The sequence below is a fragment of the Sinocyclocheilus rhinocerous genome, unplaced genomic scaffold (genome assembly GCF_001515625.1).
Source record: "Sinocyclocheilus rhinocerous isolate Xijiao unplaced genomic scaffold, SAMN03320098_v1.1 scaffold472, whole genome shotgun sequence".
NCBI classification, from domain to species: domain Eukaryota; kingdom Metazoa; phylum Chordata; class Actinopteri; order Cypriniformes; family Cyprinidae; genus Sinocyclocheilus; species Sinocyclocheilus rhinocerous.
The window spans coordinates 499,044-514,281 of record NW_015641089.1 but is presented as its reverse complement, the minus strand read 5'-3'; the positions used below and the strand labels follow the sequence as shown (position 1 = coordinate 514,281).

The 15,238-nt window shown below is 36.9% G+C and overlaps 2 protein-coding genes and 1 long non-coding RNA gene across 7 annotated transcripts in view; 2 read left to right on the top strand and 1 right to left on the bottom strand.

The window, feature by feature from the left end:
- Window positions 1–2,682, top strand: part of LOC107754592 (ran-binding protein 3-like) — a 23,963-nt gene extending 21,281 nt beyond the window's left edge. For 3 of the 4 annotated variants that reach the window (XM_016571095.1, XM_016571094.1, XM_016571092.1), the window contains 2 exons: window positions 526–727; window positions 1,101–1,192. In XM_016571095.1, the coding sequence (XP_016426581.1) occupies window positions 526–727; window positions 1,101–1,156 (258 nt within the window). In that variant the 3' untranslated portion in view covers window positions 1,157–1,192. Of the gene's footprint in view, window positions 1–525; window positions 728–1,100; window positions 1,193–2,456 lie in introns of those variants that run through there. The other variant, XM_016571093.1, reaches the window with a different exon arrangement.
- Window positions 2,683–5,780: 3,098 nt separating this feature from the next.
- Window positions 5,781–11,132, bottom strand: LOC107754590 (calcyphosin-like protein). The gene is made up of 5 exons (XM_016571091.1): window positions 11,056–11,132; window positions 9,877–10,048; window positions 9,604–9,781; window positions 9,184–9,215; window positions 5,781–6,207 (listed from the first exon to the last, which is right to left on the bottom strand). The coding sequence occupies exons 1-5, from the start codon at window positions 11,130–11,132 to the stop codon at window positions 6,106–6,108; spliced, it is 561 nt and encodes a 186-aa protein (XP_016426577.1). The 3' UTR covers window positions 5,781–6,105.
- A 990-nt stretch (window positions 11,133–12,122) lies between these two features.
- Window positions 12,123–15,238, top strand: part of LOC107754591 (uncharacterized) — a 43,430-nt gene continuing 40,314 nt past the window's right edge. For both annotated transcript variants that reach the window (XR_001641603.1, XR_001641602.1), the window contains exon 1: window positions 12,123–12,192. This is a non-coding gene — a long non-coding RNA (uncharacterized LOC107754591). The remainder of the gene's footprint in view (window positions 12,193–15,238) is intronic.

Here is a 15,238-nt window from a genome sequence, read left to right as displayed (position 1 = left end):
ATATGTGTGTGTATATATATGTGTGTGTGTGTGTGTGTTAAAAATGTATTTTTATTATATTTAACATGTATATAAAATTAATTTGTTTAATTAGAAATATTTATTTTAGTTAAATTTAGTTAGTAAATTAATAATTTTAAATGTATGTTTTAATTATAATTATATATTTAAATTAAATTATTCATTTTTTTTGTATTTAAATCTTTTTAATCTTGTACAATTTTAATTATTTGTATTTATTTATTTGGGGTTAGGGTTATTTTCTTGTCGTGTCTAATAAATAAAGACACATTATTTGCAGGTCTTAAACAGTGATAAATCAGTGAAATTTCATAGACATTTGTAAAAGAATTTATAAGAGAATATAAATTGTCTGGTTATTCTTAGTTTTAAAATATTGAATCTACATTTACATTTAATCATTTAGCAGACTCCCTCAGTCCTTACCCATTCATCAGTGATTGGAAAAATCATGTAGGTTAGTTTTGGGAACCCTGGATCATGGTGTAAGTTGTGTGTCCTCAGGCGAGCTCTAAAGATGCGGGTCAGCTGGCCGCAGCGTTGCATCACCGGATTCTAGCCCTGCGGAGTCGTGTGGAGCAGGAGGCCGAGAGCGCGCCCCTCCCGGCCGAACCAGAGATCCCACAGTCAAACGAGGACGACAGCGACGATGACGAACCCACTAACAACAACAACAGCACCGGCACGGGGAACTCCACCGCCAGCGGTACGGACACTTCACTTTACATGGGTTTGAACTGAACATACGAAGCATCAGACACTTAGTTAATTGTTTTAGATGGACTAAATTAGAGATGATCCAATAGTGATAAGCCATAAATATTTCTGTCAAGGACAGTAACAAATAAATGGCTGATATTAAATATATAAACATTTTGTATATATTAATTTAGTATAAATTCACTATACAGTTTACTCGCATAAATCAGTTCTACATAGCAAATCTTGGCTGCATGATTGTTTATATCACTGCAAGATGTAAACTATATTATCGTCCAGCTCTGATCTGCTAAATGCAACTACAAGGCATGAAGATATCAACATATTCTGAACATTAACATCATGATTTTCTGTTTCAGCTAGATGCCAAGGCAACATTCCTTGTTTTCTTGATGTACTAAACTTGATGTACTGAAATTTTCCTGTTTGACACTGTAAAGCTGCTTTGACACTGTATTGTATACATCTGTATTGTATAAAGTGCTATATAAATAAAATAAAGGTGAAATAACTGAAATATATATATTTTTTAAAAGTATGTATACACATGACTAACACATGTACTGCATGAAAACTTACAATGGAAACAGAAACTAATTCAAAGTAATTCACTATAATAGCATCCCAATGATAATAAAATAGCCCTGCTAAAAATTAAAATCAGTAGTATTTTAAGCTGTGAATTGAGTCATTTCAATATTACAGTAATGCATTGTGAAATACTGACAGCTATTCATTGTAAAATCTGAAATCTGCTTTGTCATTACAATACGGTTTCATTTGTCATCATTAGTCAAATATAATAGATAACTTGAACTAACAATGAACAATATACAGCATATGTACCATTTATTAATCTTAAAGGCAGGGTCAGTGATTCAATTCAAAGTTCAAAGTCTCTTCACATCCCAATAGCAATCACTAAGTTAAGTGCTCTAAATGCATTTATATCGTCTGTGGAAGGCGTAGGATCATAAAATGTTTGTCTAATCCAATCAGATTGTTCGGTCCGAGGATTACGATAGGCTGTCCTGCCTGCCTGTCAACGTATGTATTTGCATTCTTCCGTGCATCCTGTTCACGCAGGCATGATACACGTCATCAGGGCTAGAATGGAAGGTGTTGTTATTGTAGCACGTTGTGTTTAGGAGGAGACGTGGCTTTGCAGAGTGATTATGCAGGGAGGGCGGGATCTTATGCTTTCAAAGCTTGCTTGCTGTTGCTAGCCTCTCCGAAATCACCTACCCTACCTTTAATGCAGTTTTCAACATTTTCTAATACAATTTTAAAAATCAGCGTGCACTGAATTAATGAACAATTGGACTTTTATTAACAAAGATTAATAAATCTTAAATCATTGCATGGCTTAACTGAAAAGTGGGAGCCATTTTTACCTTGAGCTATTTCTACCTGATTTAACCTATAAAAATGAGTTTTGTTGGTATAAATGAATGTATTTAGGTTGTTTCAGTGATGTTCAATATTTTTGACTTGAATAAAACCAGGTAATTTAGATTTTATGTAACGTTATCAAATGAGACCTGTGAATTTGACGATTATTAATATCCTAAATATTGAGTAATTAAAAAATACCTAATATGGACTGCTAACTGATAAGTTAACAATATATCATGCATTTCATGCTGTGATTGCATTGATCGACCTGATGTTTTATTGCATATTTTCAGAGTTAACGTTGACTTGTTTTCGTGCAGGTAACTGTGAGAACAGCGAGACCCCAGCCGCCGAGAGCACATAGCATCCTGACCCTCTGCCCGACCCACAGCCGCCCACCGGGGTTTCTCTGCGAACAGCCCAGACAGGCACGGCCCCTTCGGACCGGATCCCTGGACCTCTGGAGCGGAGTCTCTCTCACCCAAACTTCTGTAGTTAATTTTCCCCTCCAAAATTGATTGTAAATCTGTTTTTTATCTGAGTTTAAAATCTTGAGTTTTGTTTTTTATCATTTCATTTGTTTTTAGTTGTTGTTTTTTTCTCCTCTTGGACTGCAAATAAACAAATTAAGAAGACGACAAAAAAGGAAAAGACAAAAAAAACCCCCAAAAAACAGAGACTTTTCCATGTATGGCTTCGGACTTGGTCGCTCATCATATTGATGAGCGTGAGGGTGTTTCTCTCTTCGTTTAAGACGTGGCTCATCAAGACTGCAGTTTCTACCATGGGACCGTTTTTTACTCATTCTCTCTATCGCTCTCTCTCCTCATTGGCTCTCGGCTTTGTGAACTCGCCACATCATCACGCTTATCGGCCAATCGGCTGGCTGGAAGCTCCACGGTCACCTGACCTCTGCTGTGTTCCGTATAGTTGTACCATTTTTCCCAGCTGATTTCTGCCAGCTTCACCAAGCATCTCCTGGATATATTCACTTTCTAGGACAAGCTGACACTCTTACTAGTCTGTTAAGATGGTAGTTAGATTTCTCATTGGTGTTAACAAATAAAGGACTTAACGGGCACACGGACTCGTGCTGTAGTGAATCTGTTTCTAGATCTCGCCCCCTGTGAACGAGAAAAATATCTTCACCCCAGCGTCTCTTGAAACATCAAATTGAGTTGTGTAGCTTCGTTTAGGGGCAAATAATGTTTAATATTTTTCTTTTTCTTTTTTTAGTTGATCTGATGTAAAATGCAACATTTAATGCAGCATCTCGGTATTTGTTTTTATTTTCCATATTCTGAGGGTTTGTATTGTGTTGGCCTTTTTTTTTTAAATATTGATTTACTGTAACTTTTTATCCATGTTCATGTCATTTGTAGACGATTTGTCTGAAATGAAGATTTTCTCAGTGTGTTGGAAGTTTGAGTGCATTTAGACAGAAAAAAAGGACAAAAAAAAAAAACTTGTACCCTTGAATGTTCTGTAAATTTCTATGCGTATATTATCACTTACTAGCACACCATGTCTCCAAACTCCTTTACAAAATAAATAGTAATATCAAAGTAAAAAAAAAGTTGAAACATTTGAAATAAAAATTTGTCTTATGTCAAAACGTGGGCCTCTACTTCAGTTTCTCATAAGGAATAATCCATATATGCAAACAATCCTATTCAAAAGTTTGGGGTCATTATGATCTTTTTTTTGTTTGTTTAAAGAATCTCTTCTGCTCACCAAAGCTGCATTTATTTGATCAAAAATACAGTAAAAATAGTAATGTGAAATATTACAATTTCAAAACTGTTTTTGTTAATATTTTGTAAAATGTAATTTATTCCTGTGATGTAAAGCTGAATTTTCAGCATCATTACTCCAGTCTTCAGTGTCACATGATCTTCAGAAATCATTCTAATATGCTGATTTGCTGCTCAAGAAACATTTCTGATTATTATCAATGTTGAAAACGGTTGTGCTGCTTAACATTTTTGTAGAAACCATGAATCATTTTTATTTTCATGATTCATTGCTGAATATAAAGTTCAAAAGATCAGAATTTATTTGAAAGAGAAATCTGTGAAATATTATAAATGTAGTACTTGAATAAAATGATTAATTTCTTTCAACAACAAAAAAACCCTGACCCCAAAACTTTTGTATTGCAGTGCGTTTATTTTGCTTTCAATTTTGTTTGGACAAAAATCTGTGTAGTTTTGGTTTAGTTTGTAATAACTGCATCAATAAGCAAAACACTTTAGTAAAATGAAATATATCAGCAATGTGTTTCTGAGATGTAGGTGTGGTGCGGTGAATGCTCAGCAGATGGCGCAGCAAACACGGGCGCTCGCGATCATCTGACTCTACAGCACATCAACTGCATCAAATTAATCGATGCACCAGTTTACAGCTTAAACAGCTGGGGCGATTTATCAAGTGATTGAAGAGTGTTTGTCAGAGAGCTCAATAAAGCTCTTTTGAAGCTGAGGTCTTACAAGCCCGGGTTTTGACAGCTGTCACGCCGTTTACTGGCGTTCCGGTCAAGATACACATGCTTTCATTTCGTCTTCTGGGAACAAGCAGTGTGTGCAACATTAAAGCAAGATGTAGAAATCAAACACTTTTAATTAGACACGGAATTTCTATGAGTAAATATTGCACAATCTGCACCATCTCAGTGTTATATCTAATGACAAATTGGATGCGTCGAAACTGATTTCTGCGCGCGTCAGACGAGTGCATGCACGTGAGATGATGATGATGACTACAGCTTCCATGCGTTCTTCATCATGGTGATGAAATACTCGTCGCTGTCGACAGAAGCACTGACTCCACTGTAATAGTTCAGGAACTCCTCCAGCGTCACCTGGCATGGGAAGAAATTACAGATCCGGTCCGAGGATTACAATAGGCTGTCCTGCCTGCCTGTCAACGTATGTATTTCTGCTTATCAAGGCTGCATTTATTTGATCAAAAATACAGTAAAAATAGTAATGTGAAATATTACAATTTCAAAACTGTTTTTGTTAATATTTTGTAAAATGTAATTTATTCCTGTGATGTAAAGCTGAATTTTCAGCATCATTACTCCAGTCTTCAGTGTCACATGATCTTCAGAAATCATTCTAATATGCTGATTTGCTGCTCAAGAAACATTTCTGATTATTATCAATGTTGAAAACGGTTGTGCTGCTTAACATTTTTGTAGAAACCATGAATCATTTTTATTTTCATGATTCATTGCTGAATATAAAGTTCAAAAGATCAGAATTTATTTGAAAGAGAAATCTGTGAAATATTATAAATGTAGTACTTGAATAAAATGATTAATTTCTTTCAACAACAAAAAAACCCTGACCCCAAAACTTTTGTATTGCAGTGCGTTTATTTTGCTTTCAATTTTGTTTGGACAAAAATCTGTGTAGTTTTGGTTTAGTTTGTAATAACTGCATCAATAAGCAAAACACTTTAGTAAAATGAAATATATCAGCAATGTGTTTCTGAGATGTAGGTGTGGTGCGGTGAATGCTCAGCAGATGGCGCAGCAAACACGGGCGCTCGCGATCATCTGACTCTACAGCACATCAACTGCATCAAATTAATCGATGCACCAGTTTACAGCTTAAACAGCTGGGGCGATTTATCAAGTGATTGAAGAGTGTTTGTCAGAGAGCTCAATAAAGCTCTTTTGAAGCTGAGGTCTTACAAGCCCGGGTTTTGACAGCTGTCACGCCGTTTACTGGCGTTCCGGTCAAGATACACATGCTTTCATTTCGTCTTCTGGGAACAAGCAGTGTGTGCAACATTAAAGCAAGATGTAGAAATCAAACACTTTTAATTAGACACGGAATTTCTATGAGTAAATATTGCACAATCTGCACCATCTCAGTGTTATATCTAATGACAAATTGGATGCGTCGAAACTGATTTCTGCGCGCGTCAGACGAGTGCATGCACGTGAGATGATGATGATGACTACAGCTTCCATGCGTTCTTCATCATGGTGATGAAATACTCGTCGCTGTCGACAGAAGCACTGACTCCACTGTAATAGTTCAGGAACTCCTCCAGCGTCACCTGGCATGGGAAGAAATTACAGATCCGGTCCGAGGATTACAATAGGCTGTCCTGCCTGCCTGTCAACGTATGTATTTGCACTCTTCCGTGCATCCTGTTCACGCAGACATGATACACGTCATCAGGGCGAGAATGGAAGGTGTTGTTATTGTAGCACATTGTGTTTAGGAGGAGGCGTGGCTTTGCAGAGTGATTATGCAGGGAGGGCGGGATCTTATGCTTTCAAAGCTTGCTTGCTGTTGCTAGCCTCTCCGAAATCACCTACCCTACCTTTAATGCAATTTTCAACATTTTCTAATACAATTTTAAAAATCAACGTGCACTGAATTAATGAACAATTGGACTTTTATTAACAAAGATTAATAAATTCTGCAAAAAAAAAATATTACTCGTAAGATCATTTGAGCCATTGCATGACTTAACTGAAAAGTGGGAGCCATTTTTACCTTGAGCTATTTCTACCTGATTTAACCTATAAAAATGAGTTTTGTTGGTATAAATGAATGTATTTAGGTTGTTTCAGTGATGTTCAATATTTTTGACTTGAATAAAACCAGGTAATTTAGATTTTATGTAACGTTATCAAATGAGACCTGTGAATTTGACGATTATTAATATCCTAAATATTGAGTAATTAAAAAATACCTAATATGGACTGCTAACTGATAAGTTAACAATATATCATGCATTTCATGCTGTGATTGCATTGATCGACCTGATGTTTTATTGCATATTTTCAGAGTTAACGTTGACTTGTTTTCGTGCAGGTAACTGTGAGAACAGCGAGACCCCAGCCGCCGAGAGCACATAGCATCCTGACCCTCTGCCCGACCCACAGCCGCCCACCGGGGTTTCTCTGCGAACAGCCCAGACAGGCACGGCCCCTTCGGACCGGATCCCTGGACCTCTGGAGCGGAGTCTCTCTCACCCAAACTTCTGTAGTTCATTTTCCCCTCCAACATTTATTGTAAATCTGGAGTTTTTTTGTTTTTTATCATTTCATTTGTTTTTAGTTGTTGTTTTTTTTCTCCTCTTGGACTGCAAATAAACAAATTAAGAAGACGACAAAAAAGGAAAAGACACAAAAAACCCCCAAAAAAACTCCTCCAGCGTCACCTGGCACGGGAAGAAATTATAGATTAGTGCGTTATAAACGTGCAAACCCGTCTCATTTCGACATTCTGACTGGCATCAATTAAGTTTTTCCCCCTATTTTGCTGTAGTTGCAAGCAAGGACTAAAGGCCCGTTCACACCAAGCAGGGCCGTTTTTAACCATAGGAGAAATCCCTTTTGGCGTCCCCAGATGCTGGTGGTGCTCTAGTCTAGGCGACCGCCTAACTTGCCTACGAGCCTGACACCAAGAACGATAACTATATTCATGTCCACACTGATGCATGGTAACGTGTTTATTAATAGCGCACACTGCAGTTTTGTCATCTGCCGCTTTAAATGCTCGCGCTCATTAAAGCAGGATGAATTCTGATTGGCTGTCAATTTTTTTATCGTTCATCGGCTGGACAAAAATCGTTCTGAATGTGATTCCAACGATATCGTTCCTATTTGTTTTTATTGTTATAGCTGTGATGTGAACTTTCATATTCTCATAGAATTAGAAGGACTTTTAAAACTTTTAAAATCGGTGTGAACAGGCCTTAAAGGCACAATATGTAAGATTTTTTAATTAAAATATCTAAAAACCACTAGAACAGTGTTATATATTTTGCTGACTTGTGTACATTATCCAAAATGTTTCGAAGAACGTTTAAATCCAGAGAAATAAGCAATTTTAACTAGTGACACAGACCGTGTCTATAGTGTCATTGTGTCGCCTGACAATGACGTCATAACCCCTCAATTTCCGGTTTTGTACAAAACATGGCAACATCAAAGACGCTTTAATATGTTGTGCGTTTTAATAGACCGGTGACGACCGCACAAAGTAGCATTATAACAGAACTAAATGTATCTAGTATGATAAAACAGCGCTGCTTTACCCCACATATGCACGACCGGAAGCAGCGGAAGCGGTCGACTGTGGCATAATAAACCCTCCGCTTCTTTCGAGCCGTGTGTCGCGCTCGTTCAGCGGCCTCGTTTCGCTTCGACGGCTTTCCGTCTCACTCTGCTTCATACTACGACGTTAATAAATCTTTAATACATTAACTCCCATGATTCCACACTCAGTCACGGCGCCATCAAACTACACCTTTGTTTCTTTGTTTGTTTTGAATACGTGCCCTCTAGTGGCAAAAAAAAAAGACATATTGTGCCTTTAACTGGACATTACTGCATTAGGTAATGGAAGCATCATCGCTCATTCCACATACAAAGAGTTCATTTACATTAAAGACTTAAATGTTAAGCAGCAAAACAACCTGTTTGATTGTAAAGGTCATAGAAAGAGGGTCAAAATGGTCATAAAATTTCATTATATCTGATTTTGCTGCTAGAAAACTTGACTGATATTATGAGGAAAAAACAAAATCTTAAAAACATTATTTCCTTGCACAATCATAGTACAATAGTTATACTATTGATTGTCTGTCAAAAGGTGAAATTAAGGAATAATTGTAACAAGGACATGAAAATATATAGTTCACTTTGCAAAAAATAAAATAAAAAAAAATAAGATAAACAAATATATAACAAAATAATTTGTATATGAAATATATGAAACAATTGTATTAATTTATAAAAGGTGTAATTTTCAGTTATGTATAAATGGTTTGGGTTTTTCTGTCTTTTGTATAGATTAAGTTTATTAGTGAAAGTGACACTTACTATGAAAAAAAGAGTGGGTAAAATAAGCTGAGGCTTCAGCCTACACCTTTTTCGTTCAATGTCTAAAATTATGTATTATTACGGAATTGTGTATAAGGACTGAAATAATAAAAAATATTGATGATTACAGTAATATCTACTGCAGACCTTTATTAGACTGGAAATGCATTTCACATCCCAAAAATTGGAGGTACCTTTCCATCTTTGTCATACGGAGAGTCGAAGCAGGGCCGTTTCTAGGCATAGGCGAGCTAGGCGGTCGCCTAGGGCGCCACCAGCTGAAGGGGCGCCAATGAGCGCACGTACTGGCACTTTTAGAAGGGTTGTGATAAAGAGTGGCACGGTCACCCTGAAATATGACTGCCGCCCCCACTGGATCCCCCAACATTATTGGGCTAGAGTACTGTCAATCTGACGATGCCTGTATGCCACTAGATCAGAGTGCTGTCAATTGCTGCCTGATTGTTGCATGCAAAGTTTGCATTTGGAGCGCTCAACAACGCCATTAGATCAGTGGGCTCTGTCAGTGCTTTGGCAAGGTAACACTTTTTTAAAAGGGAATAGGGATTTCGCCTAGGGCGTCAAATTGGCTAGAAACGGCCCTGAGTCGAAGTTTTCCAGGAAAGAGCGGAAGGCTTGTTCTTCTGTCCACTCTCCGCTCTTGTATTTGGGGTGGTGTTTGCTGTTGTAAACACCCTGTAGATCTTCTATGGTCACAACGCCGTCTCCTGTCTTATCAAACTTCCGAAAAGCCTGATTGATCACCTGTTTCCGTGCGCTCGACATGGACGGCTGAAGCAAAGAAACAGAACAAGCGGGTTTCACTGAAATTAGAATGATGAAGGTGTTTTTGAGAAATTTTCTGCATCCTCGAAACACGTTCTTACCCTTAATTTCTCAAGAAACTCATCAAAGTTGATAGTTCCATCCTTGTCCATCACGGCAAAGCTCTGCTGTGCTTTGTCCTTCCCCACAGACACGCCGTAGTTCTCCAGCCCCTTCTCGAACTCCTGGAAGTCCAGAGATTTACTGCCATCATCGTCCATAATGCGAAACGTCCTGGAAAAAATATAGGGAATTTATGGTCTAGGTTAAACTGTTGAACGTAAACATATTTTCATTATTTCTCCCAAATCCTCTACCTTTGTAAAAGAATAAAATAGAAAGACAAATATTTAAATTATTGATTCCTAAAATCCCTAATTAAGCATATGAACATTTCCACCTAATTTAGCCTAAAAACTTAAGATCAGTTGCTGCCTTCCATTTGTACGCCTAATCAAACTGGTTGCATGTCATTTCAACTTTTTTTTTTAAATCTTGACCAGCTGAATCTCTTATAACTTAAAAAAATAAAGCTGAAATCATGAGTTAAAAGAAAAAACTTACTGATCATATAATTTTTTTTTTACAGTGTTATAAATTAGAAATTAAATTTTTTCTTTAAAAAGGCTATTTTAAGATTTATTGTGCTACATTCAGATTTTTGCATTAAGACATTTTCATAAATTTTCATATTATTTTTCAGATTCTCACTACTGTCATGATAAAATATTTTATGTAAATTGTATATGTAAATAGTTTTTGTGCATTTTTATTGTAATTTGTTGATTTAAATAAAAATCATTGTAACAGCATTTTTTTTTTTACTGTAACAAAATATTACAATAATGACAATCTATTGAGTATCACAATTGAGAATAAAAGTAAAGCATCTGAATGCATAACAGTATACGAATTTTATGAGTAATGTGCTTCATTTTCATGAAAAATGTCTTTATGTACAATATAATTTCTTTTTTTTTTTTCTTTTGATTTTGGGGTGAAATATGTCTTGGTTTTCCTGAGATTCACCCCATCACTGGTTCAGTCCCTCTGGTGTAACCTGTGAGCTCAATATCTTGCTCAAGGGCACAGTGGTGATAATTCATCATCAGCTTCAAGCAGGAATCCAAACGACAGCTTTACTGATGTTACACCACATCACTCCAGTCTTTCTTTGAAATCATAGATTCACAGATAAAGACCTGTAGATTGTTTTAAAGAGAGTAGAATATTTCTCTTGCCTTCCAAGACCCTTGATCCCCGCGGCGCCTCTCTGAAGGCACTGCTGCCTGAGCTCCTGCACTGCGTCTGCGGCCATAGCACCTCAGCAGAGTCTCTGTGGATGCACTTCAGCTTCAGGTTGGTAAAGAGGCAAGAGGTTATGCACTGAGGTGGTCCTCAAGACGTCACGTGGGCAAACGAGGAGGTGCTTTTATGTAGCGTTTTCTGTTGGCTTGGAAACATAGACTCAAAGAGTGTAACCACGGCAGCTGTACACATGAAACACGGTACACCACCCCCTGTTTATCTACAGACGATATAGACATTTTATGTTGAGAAAAGTCGAAATGAAAAGTTCCAGATAACTAACTTCTGCTATATTGTTACCATATTTATCAGACTTAGCCTAAGTATCCGTTATTAAAAAATAAACAAACAAATAAATTAACAAATATTAAAGACAAAAACAGCAATATACGACTTTTTTTTAGCCTTGTCCTTATTGTCATTTCTGCTTTTTGATTTGTAGAAATAAAAAAGGGGTTTAATACGAATATAGATGAAATTTAAACAAATATGAAATATCATAGCCTACCTGTCTTTTGCGGTGGTCTCTTGTGAAAAGCGCAGTCTCGTGAGTTTCTCAGGTGTCCCTGCGTGTTTCTCCGCCCCTCCAAACTCAACTCTCTTTTTGATTGGCTGTAAGGCGTGTCAATCATCACCTTCTGCGTTCAGCATCTGCATTAATCAATAATCGTCACATTTTTAAATGTATCTATATCTGTGTTTTACCTAAGTAGCCATAGTTTCTGCCAAATACCGAGATTGACGAGTTAGTCAACTACAATTATTATTTCTGCTGTTTTTTTATATTTTAAAACGATCTAGAATAACATTCAAAGTGTAATACATTTTCAGAATGTTTCTATAAATTTGTATAAAGTCTGTCTGAATGAGTTTTACTGTAGTAACAGTAACGGTATAATAACCATTTTAGGCGAAAACTAGGTCATTTCGTTTAAGGCGGGAATGCGTGATCACGTGACGCTGAAACGCGTTTCTCATGAACTTCAAAATACGGCCTACTGTTTTAAATCAGACATTTTCTGATTTATTCCTCTGTATTTACCACGGTAAACTACGACACTTCAGTACAGGTAAAGAGATTGTCTATAAACAAACCTTCTTCATGTCTGAAGTAGTTTGTAGATCGAGGTCGTTTTTTTTTTTTAGAGTATTCTAGAAGCCTGTCAAACCCAGTAGGCTAAAGGGAGATTCTCGTGGAAATATATAGATATCACCTTTCACCCACAAATTATTACTGTAATTCCAATTCCCATTCATTAATTCCCTTTATTCTCAATGATAATTCTCATTTGGTTCACATTAGTAGTTTTTGATTGTGTTATTCTGAAAGATGGCCTATTAACAGATTTCATGAGATTCACCCAAAGGCATTCATGTTGTAAATAACTGGAAATGTTGATATTGTTTTTCTATTAAGATGCTCACGTTTACAGGAGAAGCAGCTGAAATGCTTCTAATTGCGTTCGTCTGTTTTGGAGTGGAAAGTAACCGAGACAAACACCTCGGTTTTGTCAATTTGCACCACTTAGAGGAAGATTAAAATCTTGGACCAACAGAGGAATAGTTTATGCTTTATTGTTTACTGCGTGTCAGTGGTTTTAAACATAAACAGGACTTCTCACAGAGCATTAGAGGTTGTGCAGAGTCATTGGATTCATGTGCACAACAGTGATATGCACCGGTGACACTGCAATGAAGTGATCCAGATCTGACGGTCGCCCTACAATGGGCTAAATGTTTACAGCCAATAGCAACAGTTGTATTTGTGGTTGTATTTATCGTGCTTATCACGATTTTCTCTGCACAAGCTTAAATCACCAGTTTCATTTCTGTAAAGATTTTTTGTATGTGCTCGTGCTTTTGAACATTTGTTCAAAACATTTCAGTTAATTATGGGATGGTAAAATCCAAATAATGTGTTAATTAACATGATTTTACAAACGTACTATGCCAGTAAGACGTATTCACACCCCCTCTTGGAAGCTTTCATGTTTTACAACCTTTTTTGACACTGATCAACAGTAAAATATTCTTTCATGTCAACACACATCGCACATCTGGCTGCTACAGGGTTTTTTCCCCTTCATTTGTTCTGTTTAAAAACTGCTCAAGCTTGGTCAAGCTTACATGAAGGTTGTGTGTGAACAGCCTTTTTAAAGTTTGCCTGTAAATTACCAATCAGATTGGGATCTGGGGCCATATTACAAACACTTTTCTGTTTAGTAAGGCAATTTGTGTTGGAACAAGTTAAGATCTGAAAAGTTAAGACGGTATTGGTTTCTGTATTACAGCCCCTTTGTCTGGTTGGGGTAGTCTAGTTGTCTTTAGTCTCTTGGTGGCCTCCCTTAGATTTACAGCTTCTTGAGTTTCTGGGAGTCATGGGATACTCTGTGACTTGGAACTCTTCTGGTATATGTTTCCTTCCTTGTGCTTTTCAATTAACTGCTTGGATTGATCTTTTTTTCTTGATGGCGGTTCTGCCAGAGTACTGACATTCCAGATTGAGGTGCATTTATACTAGAATCAAGCCCCTTGACAACACAAGTGATCTCAATTTAAGTATTTATGTGATCTCTAAACCCAATTGGCCGCAGCAGTGATGGTATAGGTCATATTAAATGGGGTGAATGCTTATGAAATGACTTATTTTGGATTTTACATTCTGAGAATCTGTTTTCGCTTTGACGTTAACGAGTCGTCCACTTATTTATGGTATTGCTTAAATTTTTATTGTTTTTTTACCATCCTTACATCACCCCAATCGCTTAAACATCAAAGCGCTGTAAACAAGATCTCTCCCACCATATTGAATTCTTCTGTTTGTGCCCTGAAGTTGCGGCATTGTAAATCTGCCGTCTACACATCTTGTAGTTGAGAATAAACAGGAAAGTGAATTTAGAAACTCAAGACAAATAAGCAACTTTTTTATGTTTTGTTGTAAGCTGGGTATGTTTATTCAGCCGACTTTAGAAATTCCATTTGGCACAAGTGTAAAGTAATAAATAAGTCATAAGTCTCCCTCCTGAAATATCTAAATATAAATGAAAAGCATTTTGCAATAAATACCGTTTATCCACAATACAGATGCACTGCATCGACATTTCTGCTGTTGGTGTGAAAAAGCCAACACTCCCAAATGCTGATCATGATTAGTTGACATTGGAAATGTAACAACAACAACACACACACACACACACACACACACACACACAAACACATCCATTTGCATTTCTGTAATACTGCCTCAACTCATTTGTACACACAAATACAGACACTAAAGTACTCCACTCCAGTATAAATGGACAGAAGTAGAGTCACTGAACCCCTTGTCTTATTTGCATTAGCATTTTCAGAGGGGGCAAAACTTTTACATGCTAGGTGACATCTAGTTTAAAGGAATAGTTGACTCAAAAATTTAAATTTGCTGAAAATTTACTCACCCTCAGGTCATCCAAGATGTAGATGAGTTTGTTTCTTCAGATTCAGAGAAATGTAGCATTTCATCACTTGCTCAGCAATGGATCCTCTGCAGTGAATGGGTGCCGTCAGAATGAGAGTCCAATAAAAACATCACAATAATCCACAAGTAATCCACACCACTCCAGTCCATCAGTTAAAGTCTTGTGAAGCCAAAAGCTGTGTTTGTAAGAAACAAATCCATCATTAAGACACTTTTAACTTCAAACCGTTGCTTCTGGCTAAAATATGAGTCCTCTATCCATAGTATTGCTTTCTCCATTCTCATTCTGACGGCACCCGTTCACTGCAGAGGACCCACTGGTGAGCAAGTGATGTAAAAATATACAATTTCTCCAAATCTGTTCCAATAAACAAATAAGCTCATCTACGTCTTGGATGGCCTGAGGGTGAGAAAAATTCTAAGCAAATCGTCATGTTTGGGTGAAGTATTCCTTCAAGTTAATTTAATTTACATATTTTATTCACTGTTTGCAATTTCCCAGAACAAAAAAATAAGAATTTTATTAGCATTGACAGCACTGGTACTGCCTTGTCAAAGCGGGCGATCACCTTCTGTATCCAATTAGCAAGCTTAGACACAGTTTAATCGCTTACTAGGGTTCCAACATTGGCAGGGTGCCCTAAATTTCTAAAAAC